Below are 11407 nucleotides of genomic sequence, written 5' to 3' on the forward strand. Positions count from 1 at the left end.
CAGGATAAGAAGACTCGACTAACACTTTGCAGTTTACACAGTCAGTGAACGCTTCACTTGGCTGACCTTCTGTCCAGTGGAACCACCTGGAACCGCCCGTAACAAGGGGCTCGGTACCCCGTACTCCCGAAGCACCCCCCACAGGGCTCCCCGAGGGACACGGTCAAATGCTTTCTCCAAATCTACAAAACACATGTAGACTGGTTGGGCGAACTCCCATGCACCCTCGAGGACCCTGCCGAGGGTGTCGAGCTGGACCAGAATTTCCTCAAAGTCGTCCGAAAGTCGTTTTTCCACGGCCTCACCGAACTCCTCCCATGTCCATGTTTTCGCCTCAGCGACCGCCGAAGCCGCGTTTCCGCTTGGCCAGCCGGTGCCTGTCAGCCGCCTCCGGAGTCCCACAGGGCCAAAAAGGCCCGATAGGACTCCTTCTTCAGCTTGACGGGTTCGAGGATTGCCGCCACGACAGGCACCGACCACCTTGCGGCCACAGCTCCGATCGGCCGCCTCAACAATGGGGGCGCGGAACATGGCTCACTCATACTCAATGTCCCCCCGCCTCCCCCAGGACAAGGGAGAAGTTCTCACAATACGTTTTGGGTCTGGCAGGCAACCCCCCCCCCCCCCCCCCCCCCCAGGTACCTTAATGGCCGAGTGTTCTATCTCACCTTCTTCAGGCTGTAACCAGCATGGAAAATGATGGGAGGCAGCAAGATGTTGAAGAAGACTTCCGGGTCAAAGGTCACCTACGAGAAAAAGAGAGAAGACCGCGGTTCAGCGAAAGAGGCGGCCATTTTGTTGGCTTTTTCATCGTTGCGGGGTCACCTTGCGCAGCATGTCGTTCTGCTCCACGTTGTGAATGTCGCGGGAGTCGATCTGGCCTTTGAGCGTGTACTCGAAGAACTTGCCGCTGACGTTGAGCAGGAGGCTGCTGCTGGCCGGCCCCTTGGCCAGCGCGCAGCTGGGTGGGCTCCTGTTGCGGTAGCTGGTGGCGGGGATGCCGTAACGCAGGATGACGCCCACCAGCAGACCTGCGGGAGGGATTGGGGTGGGGGGGGGGGGGGGGGGGGAAGAAGCAACAGTCAGTCAACAGTTAGGACCACAAGTGATGGGACGGGTCCATCTATGGAAACAAATATCTCATCATCCAAAGCATACCACATCATATGTCCAATATTTGGACATATGAATGAAACAGAACATCTTATGATCCAAGTCATACCACATCATACAGTATGCCCAGCATCTATCTCTGGAGTAAAATAGAAAATGAATGTTTCATCTCATTGTTTAAACACATCAAGCACACACATACAGAGTACAAACTTTAAGCTGTTTACAAGCGCGGGAAAGTAAGTTTCCCAAAAGCACCCCAAACAACCAATGAAGTCATCTGTTTTTCATCTGGTTAATGAGTGTTGGCTTTGTGCACCTGGACCAGAAAAGCAATCCCCCCTACCACCCTGCCTGCCCCAAAAAGGTAATTAATTATTAAAGGTCAGCGACAAACAAAGGGCTTTCATCAAAATCCTAATTGATTAATTAATTGATTAAGAGGTGTGACCCAATATATTTGTCCTCACTCAATCATAAAAGTTTATTTTTGTGATTACCCATCTGGAAAAAAACATGCCATGCTCCAATGCATACCACATCATACGTCCAACATCTAAAGGAATTTGTTAGAGCAATATAAAAGTCAATTATTCTGCTTAACATATAAAAAGTACAGATATCTGTTTACCAACCAGCGTAAGGAGTAAAAGTCGTCAGAAAAACAAGTACTGGAAATGACAGTATTTGTACTTCGTTACTTCCCGCCGGCTAGTACAGTATTCTCGCTATTTTTCCCAACTGGGACCCGCTGCACTCCTCACCGTAAATCATCGCCAGGCCGGTTTCGTGCAGGAAGCGCACGCGCCGGTGCTTGAAGAGCCATATGGTGAGGATGGTGAGGGTGAGCAGCAGGATGAAGGTCAGCAGATTGACGCTGTCCTGCCGGTGGCTCTCTTCGGCTTCCTTCTCCGTGGTGAGGTCCTCCAACGCGGCGGCGGCGGCGGCGCCGATGTCCTCCTGCCCGGATGCCGCCATCACCTTCATCCTCATCATCGTCACTAACATCATCACCGTCATCGTTATCGTCGTCGTTTTCGTCGTCGTCGTCGTCTTCGTCGTCGCTCGGATTGCGACCATGGCGCTAAGAGGATGCTGCACACTCGACGCCCTCTACGCCATGTCAATGCGGGTGACTACGCACCGAGAGACCGCTTGACTCGCAGCCACACGCCGGTCAGTTCCGCGGCTTAAAGGCGCAGTAGACCAGCGACTCAGTGTGTGTGTGTGTGTGTGTGTGAAGGGGGGCGGAGCCACGTTTAACAGTCCTGTTTTGGAGACAACATCACCCCCAGGCAACTGAGTCATGATTTTTTTTTTTTTTTTTTTTTTTAAGGGGGTGATTTTGCAATCCAGTCATTTTCAAAGCAGGAAACTCACATGATGGACTTTATCGCAGATAGATAGATATGATAGGCTTTGAATAATCAATGTTTCTCGAGAGATGTTCCGACATAAAATGTGGTATGCTTTGGAGGATTATGAGGGACAGTGTGTAGAAATGTTTGCTCTTCAATGTTCAGTCATTTAAAAAACCACTATAAATGTCAATTATTTGTAAAAAAAAATGTATCACATCAAAAAAAACATTTTTTTTTTATAATCATAGGTCTAGTAATCGCAAATTATATTACATGGGGTCACGCCTCAATTTACAGGAGGCTGACATGTTTTGCCGCCATCTTTCTGCTACGGAGAGCCGAAGGAGACAGCGAACGTAGGGAAGCTTGCGAAGTGCGGTCCGTCCGAGGCACCATAGTGCGGCATTCTCATTGCATTCTATTAGGTCGCCACTAAATGGCAATCATTTTTTCTACACACTGTCCCTTTACAGTATACATTGTGTTTGTAAAATGCTACTATATCCAAGTTTTGCACTCGACCTAGATTGCGTGTAGAGTTTTTAAAACGGTTGCAACACTTCCACACACAATTTGATGACACAGCACTTTGTATTTTGTACTCTGGATTTGCATGTTGCTTCATTGTTTGAACATTTTTACTTTTGTTCTGTCATTTTATTCTTTGGGGACTACAAACGGATATTAGCATAGTGGCAAATCTGGCGCAGCTATTCTTTTAATGTTACTGCACAGCGCACATTGTCCTTTAACTAAACTAAACTAAACTCAACCGTTGTTTTTGCGGTGAAGGTGGAGTGAACATGAGCGAGAAATATGCATCCACGTCGTAACACCTTTAAGATCATAAAATGGAATGCCAGGCTAAAAGTGTTATCGTGACTATTTGGTTCTATGGAGCTTGCGACACCGCTGCGTTTTCGACTCACTTACAGGAATTGCCATGCAGGCTTGCATACCTGACATAACAATCCTATCCAACCACAGTGCAGAAAAATCCCAACCCACAGCAGCTTCATCTGGCTTCTATTGTGACTAAATTAACCCATCGCAGAAGCTTGTCTGACCTTGATTTAAGGGAATGACAGCACACATTAAGCAGTTTTGGCTGCAAGGCAAATGCTGGCTGAGTAATGGAACACAGAGGAGAAATGGCTCGTCCACTGGCTTCACACCTTAATTAGTTTGCTCAATGTGAAAGGTAAATAGCAGCTGGGGGTTGTTTGGTTTCATAGGGTCAAATCAGATTGGACGGAAAAGAGGGCCTGTTTAGAAAACAAAAAGCATCCTGCAACGTGGATTACCTATTATTAGAGTTAACAAGTAGCTTAAGTTGCAAAAGTAATCTGCTCGGGGCGTTGGTTTTGCTGACTTTGTATTTGTAATTACAGGATTTCAGCAATGTTTGCCATTGCATTATTCATTATTTCATTATCCAAATTCAGTATATTGACGGTGTTGTGCTTCTTTTTTCGTTTTTTTTTTTTTTTTAGTACAACAGCTGCTTCTCATTGTGAAGGAAACACCCAGGGAGGCGTGGCAACGTGTGCATTAAGGTGCATTTGTAGTAAGCGGTAAATGTGACTTTTTATACATTCAATTTTGTTTAATATCGTTCAGTTATGTAAATATAGCAACCCTTTAAATTAATATGATGATATTACTTGGTCTGCGATGCATTACAAGGTTATCATAGAGAAAAATACATATTATTTTTTAAGATGATAGAAATAGAATAGTTTGATTACTTTGAATGTTTAGGATAAATGTTTTAACTCCTACATAAAATTAAATATTTCAATTATTTATTTTATTGCTAAGAAACTTAACAAATTGCATTTTAAATCTCGAAAATGTGCATTTAAAAAAAAATAAACGCTGATTTCTACTTCCTTATCAAGTTGTCTCTGAATGCATCACAAGTGACACACCCACCCGCCATCGAATCGAGAGCTGTGATTGGCTGCTGTACCACCCTCCTCTGCGCCGATTGGTTGACAAACCCAGAAGGGAAACGGGAAGAGAAAAAAAATCGTGTCAAACTAAAACCTCACGCAATCTCGTGCCACACGTAATTTACCTGTAAAGCCCGTCAAACACAAATCAAGAAGGATACAAAATGGGGTGCTTCTATTCGAAAAAATCCAAGCGAAAGTCGTCGGAAAAGGAAGAGCGCACGCCGACGACGACGACGGTGGAAACTACGACGACAAGCAACGCGGTTCCCCTTGGCAACAACACGGACGAGGCGGCACCGAAGCAGTACAGCTGGGACAAGAGAGAAAAGGTTCGCCACATTTTCTCATGTTCTACTTTCGAAATGCACACCAACTAACCGACTCTTGAAAAGTTGAGTCACGTGCAATAATAATGGCTACGTTAAGCGTCGCTGTGGTGAAGTTGACGTGTCAACCCTGACACTTTTTTTTTTTTTTTTTTGCAAATGGCTGAATGACTCGATTGATTCGTTTTAGCGTTAAAATTGGACACGTTTGAGACAGTTCTACCTGTCCCTCGTAACCTGCAGGTGCACGCGAGTGAGCTCATATCTTGCCCATCGGGCTTTGACCTTTACACTCGAGCCATCGGCCTCCCACTCTCTCTCTCTCTCTCTCTCTCTCTCTCTCTCTCTCTCTCTCTCTCTCTCTCTCTCGCTCGCTCGCTCGCTCGCTCGCTCGCTCGCTCGCTCCATGTAACTTGTTTTAAGACCATTATGGGATTACAAAATGCACGTTAACCGCATTTAACCTGACCGACAGTTAAACTTCGGGTGTGATGACATAACTTTTTAATTTACTGCTGTGCTACTTCATATTAATAAGGTGCAACATTCGCTACCCAAAGGAAGACTCTTATCTGTTTGCTTCGCCAAATCCAGTTGGTGATTTATTATTTCCAGTTTTTATGCTGTATTCTAAACTTCATAATGTTTTTTTTTAAATGGAGCGTCACAATTGGTGACAATTCTGTCAACTATTCTGTATAGAAATACACATTTCCACCAGTAATTGTTATTTAGTGGTAATAATTGATGATTCAATTGAAATAGTAGAATTTTAAACTTAATCTAATAGATTTATGTTTTTTTTTTCTTAGAGTACCTTTTTCCCTTGAGATTAGGACGTTTTTTCCCCAACAAAACATACTTATTTTTTTTCAAAAATTGACTTTAAAATAAAGACAATTCCTTACAAATACCTATCTTGAAGATATATGACCCTTTTCCTGTAAGATTATGACTATTTGTTTCTCTCAGAAATAGGGCTGTGCAATTAATCAAAATTCACAAATACAATTTAAATTATTTAATTATTAGAATAATCATCAAAAAAGATTATCAATACATTTGCACCTTTTTAAAAAATAAATAAAAAAATAACTCATTTAATAAATGTTGTTTCGTCCAAAAGGAACTTGCATAATTATGGTGTTTCAAATAATTGTATTTGTCTTAATATTTTTTACGTTTAAACATTTTCGTGTTTCGTACCAATAAATAAATGATCGTCCTAATCGTGATTTTAAGTATTACCAACATAATCGTGATTAATATTTTCTTTATAGTCGAGCAGCCATACTCAGAAATATTACTTTTTCTCAAAAACATACTTTTAAAGAAACGTTTTTAACTTTTTTTCTTTTCTTTTTTCATCATCTAAAAAAGTCCAACCTATTTTTTTTTTTTTGTGAAAATGTACAATTTTATTTTCGTAATACTGTATAACAAATGTTTTCTTACACCTTTTTCTTGTAAGATTGACTTTTATCTCAGAAATTGACAATTTTTTTGAGAAAATGTAGTACAGTGTTACCTTGATTTAGTTCGGGTGATTTCAATTTGTCATGAGCGCTTGTTGCCGGTGGCAGCAAATTCAGTTTAGCAGATAGTGAACAATTCAGCAATTCTTCCTAATTCATTTTCCTTTATTTTAGTCTACACTATATATACAGTCTAACTAAAACCTTTATGTATCATAAATCTTGTATTTGTTTATTGTATAACAAATTAATTTATTGCTTGTTTGTTAATAGGATGAGGACTAATCTTTTTTTTTCCTCATAAAAATAAAGTAAAAAAAAAAATTCTAAGTCATTCCCTCATATTTTTGACCCAGGTGGACCCCAAAGACTACATGCTGACAGGCCTCAAAGACGTGACGGCAGGTCGCCTCCCCGGGAAGCTGAACGGTCAACAGTTTGTCATCCAGGACTGCCACAACTGCGACATCTACGTTTTCGACCACGCGGCGGCCGTCACCATCGACGACTGCGTGGACTGTCGCATCGTGCTGGGCCCCGTCAAGGGCAGCGTCTTCTTCCGGGACTGCAAGGACATCCGCTGCGTGGTGGCGTGCCAGCAGTTCCGCACGCGGGATTGTAAAAAGATGGAGGTGATGTTGTATCTTCTCGTTCGCTGGTTATGTTATTGTAAACAGTTTGAACGTTAATGCTGTGCTTCACTTCAAATATATTGTCATGAAAGTAAAAAAATTTTTTTTTTAATGTGGCTACTTTTGCTAAACTGACTAAATTTGCAGACTCCCGCCCATTTTTGGGGTCGAAACTAACAAGTCCTCCCCACACAGGTGTTCCTGTGCTGCGCCACGCAGCCCATCATCGAGTCGTCCACCGGCGTGAAGTTCGGCTGCTTCCGATACTACTACCCCGAGCTGGCCTTCCACTTCAAGGACGCCGGCCTGAGCATCTTCAACAACAACTGGAGCAACGTCCACGACTTCACGCCCGTGGCCGGCGAGACCAACTGGAGCCTGCTGCCCGAAAGCGCCGCCGTGCTGGAGTCGGTGCCCGCCCCTGCCGCCGACTCGGACTTCAAGGCGATCCGCGTCTCGGCGGACACGGCGCGCAGCATCGTGCCTCTGACCAAAGGGGGGCGGCGCAAGGATAGCGACGAATCCTGCCTGTTTGTGTTCTTTGCCGGAGAATACACCATCGCCAATGCGCGCAAAATGATCGACGAGGTGAGGAGAGGTTGACATCGGGTCTCTCTGTCCGCTTTCATTTTACAAATGTGCTTTCTTACTCGGTACATTCTTAAAAACATAATGAATTAAATATTTTTAGCAAAAAAAAAAAAGATTACAAATATGTATTAAGTAAGGTTTGTTACACAGTATTGAGCTATAATTCATTCATTTTAAATCGAAAATTTAAATAGTGTAACATTCAATAAATACTAAAGAGTATTAAAAAATAGTAAATTACTTAAAATGTAAGAAAAAAATTCAATGAGGAATTTGAGTAATTGTAAGACTCTTGTTTTGATACCAAATGATTGTAGTTATTTTATTTTTTACCCATTAAGAGGCTGTGCTTATTACAAAATTGTTTCAAATGTTCGTATTTTTTATAAAAATAATAATACATTTCTACTCATTGACGAATTAGAGATTATGTAAGAAAACGAATCTTCTTTTGTTACAAAATATGGTTTCTCACCCAATAAAGGGTTGAAATAAATAAATAAATAGATAATGTTTTAAATAAAAGTAATTAACATGGGGGGTAAAAAACATGCAAATTTTGAGACAATGTAAAAAAAAATCTGTTACAATATAATTTTTTTTTCATAGTTAAGGGCTATATGCATTCATTGTTAAAATAATAATAATACAAAATAAAAATGCTATTTTTCATAAAATTAAAATGTTAGAGAGAAACATGAGTTCATGCAAAAACAAATAATGCAATAAAGTGATACTCTGATTCATTATTAGAAAAAATTATTAAATGTTTAATCAAATTAATTAACATACAAAAGATAATTTCAATGAGGAAAAAGAAAATTTATTTTAACTGCTTTCTTTACCAAATGTGTTGTTACCCAATAGAGGACAATAATGCATAAATGAAAAAAACAGTAAATACTAATAATTATTGTAATTAGAATGTCACAAAATTAAATTCAATGAGGAACTTGAGATAATATATAAAAAAAAAAGGACAAAAATATTATTATTAATAAATATCATCTGAAGGCTGGATCAGCAACGAGCTCCAAAACGTCTTTCCTGTGCATATAGTTTGCTTGTTCCTTCCTTCCATCCTCTCCCGCGCTCATGCTCATTGTAACTTCTTCTTCCACGCAGGCGACCGCCAAAGGCTTCGTGCTGATCCAGACGAAAGAAGTGTCAATGCGGCCCGAAGACGTCAAGCGCGTGTTCCAGAACGACGCCGAGGATCTCGTGGAGTGGATCAGCAAAGGTCGCTTTTACTCCTTTTCTCAATGTCTTGGCTTAACAAGGGGGGGGGCAAACTTTGCTCATCTCTGCACTAGATTGAGTTTGTGACTCTTTTTGTTTTGTCGTCTTTTTTTTGTTGGGGGGGGGGTGGGAAGGTCCCGTCATCGCCCTGGAGCTGAACGGTGACAACGTTGTGGAAGCCTGCAAGAACATAGCCGGCGACGTGTTCAGCGGCACGAAGGTCAGCGCCGCTTTCTTCTCCCTTTTACTCGTCACTGGCAAGTGGTGAAAGAATTTGCATGACATTTCTGGGAAATGTCCAATTTCTATTTCCAAATGGGAAACTTATCATATCATAAGATTTCACTGCAATTCCGAATTTGCAATCGTCGGAGCGCGGCGTTGTAATGTCGCAGGACTGAGCCACATAACGTGTAACACATTTAGACCGATAATATAACGACTTATTCTCTGCAAAGACTGACTAATGTTACTGCAGCTTAGAGGGGAGGAGCTTGTGGCCATCTCCATTTGTATCCATATGTTTGTATCACACTGCCCCCAAGTGGCCAAGGTGCACACCCCAGCAGGAGCAGCACAATGTCCACTGAACTGAAACAAAAATGGTGTAATTCTTTACATTACATTTAATCATGGCATGACTTTCATGATGTGCAATATTTGCAGTGCTAGTTTTCTGATTTAAATTTTTTTTTGTACTGATTAAAGGAATGTCTATTTAACCCCCCCCCCCCCCCCCTGCAGGTTTTTGTCTCTGACAACAAGAACACATCTTCACGTGACGTGGACAACTTCTTCAACTTCGCCGACATGCAGATGGGCTTGTGAGGAGTCAAGTCCATCCATATTTGTACGCTACTTCTTTTTCTTCTCTTTTTTTTTTTTTTTTTTTGCACTGCTACAATCAGTGTGGGCCACACGCCATCCAGACCTGCTGCTGCTTCTTTTGTAATTAAATCATGGGCGTAAACACAAAAAGAGGGGGTTAACCACGAGCTGTCATGTTTATGACTTGACAAAGTAGTTTTTTTTGAATGTGCAGCACCCTGTCGTGTATTTTAAATCAACCAATCGAAATTGAGATTCACGCTCATGCTGTCCACATTTTTACCACTTGCTGTTTGTTAGCGTCGGAGGTGTCAAAAGTGCGCACATACTTGTGAAAATAAAACGTACCAAAAAAAAAGATAATGGTAAAAGAAGAACTAAGTCAACTTCAAGTAAAATAGTACTTGGCTTGTGGGTTAGTCAACACGACTAAATTACAAAAGTCCAAATGAATTGTTACCGCCATCTTCCTTGTTAGCTTTTCCTTCACATATGCAGGTTTTTGGTCATAAATATCATTTATTTAAAAATGATTAACCTGATCCATTTTGGACACTATTATTGGGACAAATCCACTTTTGATGGACTTCAATCAGACCAAAAGGATAATCTTGTAGGACAATGTGATCAAACGCAACATTAAAAAAAAAAATCATTAAACAAACAAAAATTCTGCTAATTGGTGAATGCCTGTGTGCCGAACCTGCAGTACCTGCAGTTGTGTTACATGGATTTTTGTAAGAGTTTTATAAGATCCAACTTGCTGTGAGATCATGAAGGTGTCCGTGATGAGTGTTTGGATCAGTGAGTCGAGGCCTGTGACCATTGAGAGGAAAAAGAGAAAAATTACATTCTAGAGGATAGACACCGGAAAAATCGACTTAAAGCTGCCCTATGTAGCAATTTTCCCCAAAATTTCTTTACAATAGCCTTTTTATTTGACCATTTATGACTCAAACATCTTCTAACTAGCAGATTAACACCTTTAGCTGTTCACAATTTCCCGCCCTCTGGAGTGTTGCAGTTTCATTTTTCGGCCACGCGTGGCAGTAGCAATTCGATAATCAATTTTCTGCATTGGGCAGCTTTAAGTACACTAACTATTTGTACTTGGTTACTTGCCGCCACGGGTCAACGTGCTTGTTTGTATATATTTAATTACTATTTATTTTTAATGCTCGCTTTCTGTCAAAATGTGAACATGTAGCTCGAGTGTTGGTTCTCTTCACTGCCTGAAACATCAGGAGCACAAGAATGCCTCGTATTTATGTATAAATCTTTGTAAAGATTGTCACGTATATGTACTATACTTAAGTGTACGACAGAGCGCACCTTTTGTTTACTCAAAAAGAAATGAACATGTTTGCTGTTTTGTTTTTAATGTAGGCCATCATGTGATCAGTCTTTTTTGTACAATGTGTTTTATATGCTTTGTGGAATGTTTTTGTATAGAAACAAATTGATGTTTGACGCTGTACTTTTTTCTTTCTTTTTTTTAGTAAAAGTTTACATTTTGACATTGGTCTTTTCCCCCCCTCTTTTGTGTAAAATGATGCGTGGGAGTTGGTAACAACAATGCTGACTTCCTCTCGTGCGCAACTCAGCCATGAGTCACACTTGGCAGCTTTCACTTCCACCTAAAATCATATCATATGCCATTAATCAGTCTGACCTGAACTTCACCATCTTCCAGATGGGCAGAAGGCCTACAAAAATTGGACCTAAATCAATGTTTGAAAACAGTTATTAAAGATTAAATGCAAAAGTGTATATATATATATATATGTATATATATATATATATATATATATATAAAATACTTTTATTTTATTTTATCTTTTTTGTTGTTGACCTGTTATAATCTCTGATTTTAAGTTACATTAT

General features: G+C 40.8%; 2 protein-coding genes across 2 annotated transcripts in view; one reads left to right on the forward strand and one right to left on the reverse strand.

Moving 5' to 3' along the window:
• Positions 1 to 2353, reverse strand: part of slc9a7 (solute carrier family 9 member 7) — a 19794-nt gene extending 17441 nt beyond the window's left edge. Inside the window, exons 1-3 of the mRNA XM_086088831.1 lie at positions 1878 to 2353; positions 826 to 1031; positions 669 to 746 (exon numbers count right to left, since the gene is read on the reverse strand). Of these exons, the coding sequence (XP_085944957.1) occupies positions 669 to 746; positions 826 to 1031; positions 1878 to 2193 (600 nt within the window). The 5' untranslated portion in view covers positions 2194 to 2353. The remainder of the gene's footprint in view (positions 1 to 668; positions 747 to 825; positions 1032 to 1877) is intronic.
• Positions 2001 to 11040, forward strand: rp2 (RP2 activator of ARL3 GTPase). The gene is made up of 8 exons (XM_086088832.1): positions 2001 to 2289; positions 3968 to 4048; positions 4376 to 4761; positions 6590 to 6865; positions 7061 to 7453; positions 8582 to 8696; positions 8830 to 8915; positions 9440 to 11040. The coding sequence occupies exons 3-8, from the start codon at positions 4594 to 4596 to the stop codon at positions 9521 to 9523; spliced, it is 1122 nt and encodes a 373-aa protein (XP_085944958.1). The 5' UTR covers positions 2001 to 2289; positions 3968 to 4048; positions 4376 to 4593; the 3' UTR covers positions 9524 to 11040.
• The last annotated feature ends 367 nt before the right edge of the window (positions 11041 to 11407 follow it).

The sequence above is a fragment of the Leptonotus elevatus genome, chromosome 11 (genome assembly GCF_054856555.1).
Source record: "Leptonotus elevatus isolate MCC_2025b chromosome 11, RoL_Lele_1.0, whole genome shotgun sequence".
Lineage (NCBI taxonomy): Eukaryota > Metazoa > Chordata > Actinopteri > Syngnathiformes > Syngnathidae > Leptonotus > Leptonotus elevatus.

Bases quoted from the DNA above. Each gene is read 5' to 3' on its own strand.
- rp2 (XM_086088832.1), top strand. From the start codon at position 4,594: ATGGGGTGCTTCTATTCGAAAAAATCCAAGCGAAAGTCGTCGGAAAAG. The intron at 6,866-7,060 runs GTGATGTTGTAT...CTCCCCACACAG, and splicing joins GGGATTGTAAAAAGATGGAG to GTGTTCCTGTGCTGCGCCAC. The intron at 8,697-8,829 runs GTCGCTTTTACT...GGGGGTGGGAAG, and splicing joins CGTGGAGTGGATCAGCAAAG to GTCCCGTCATCGCCCTGGAG.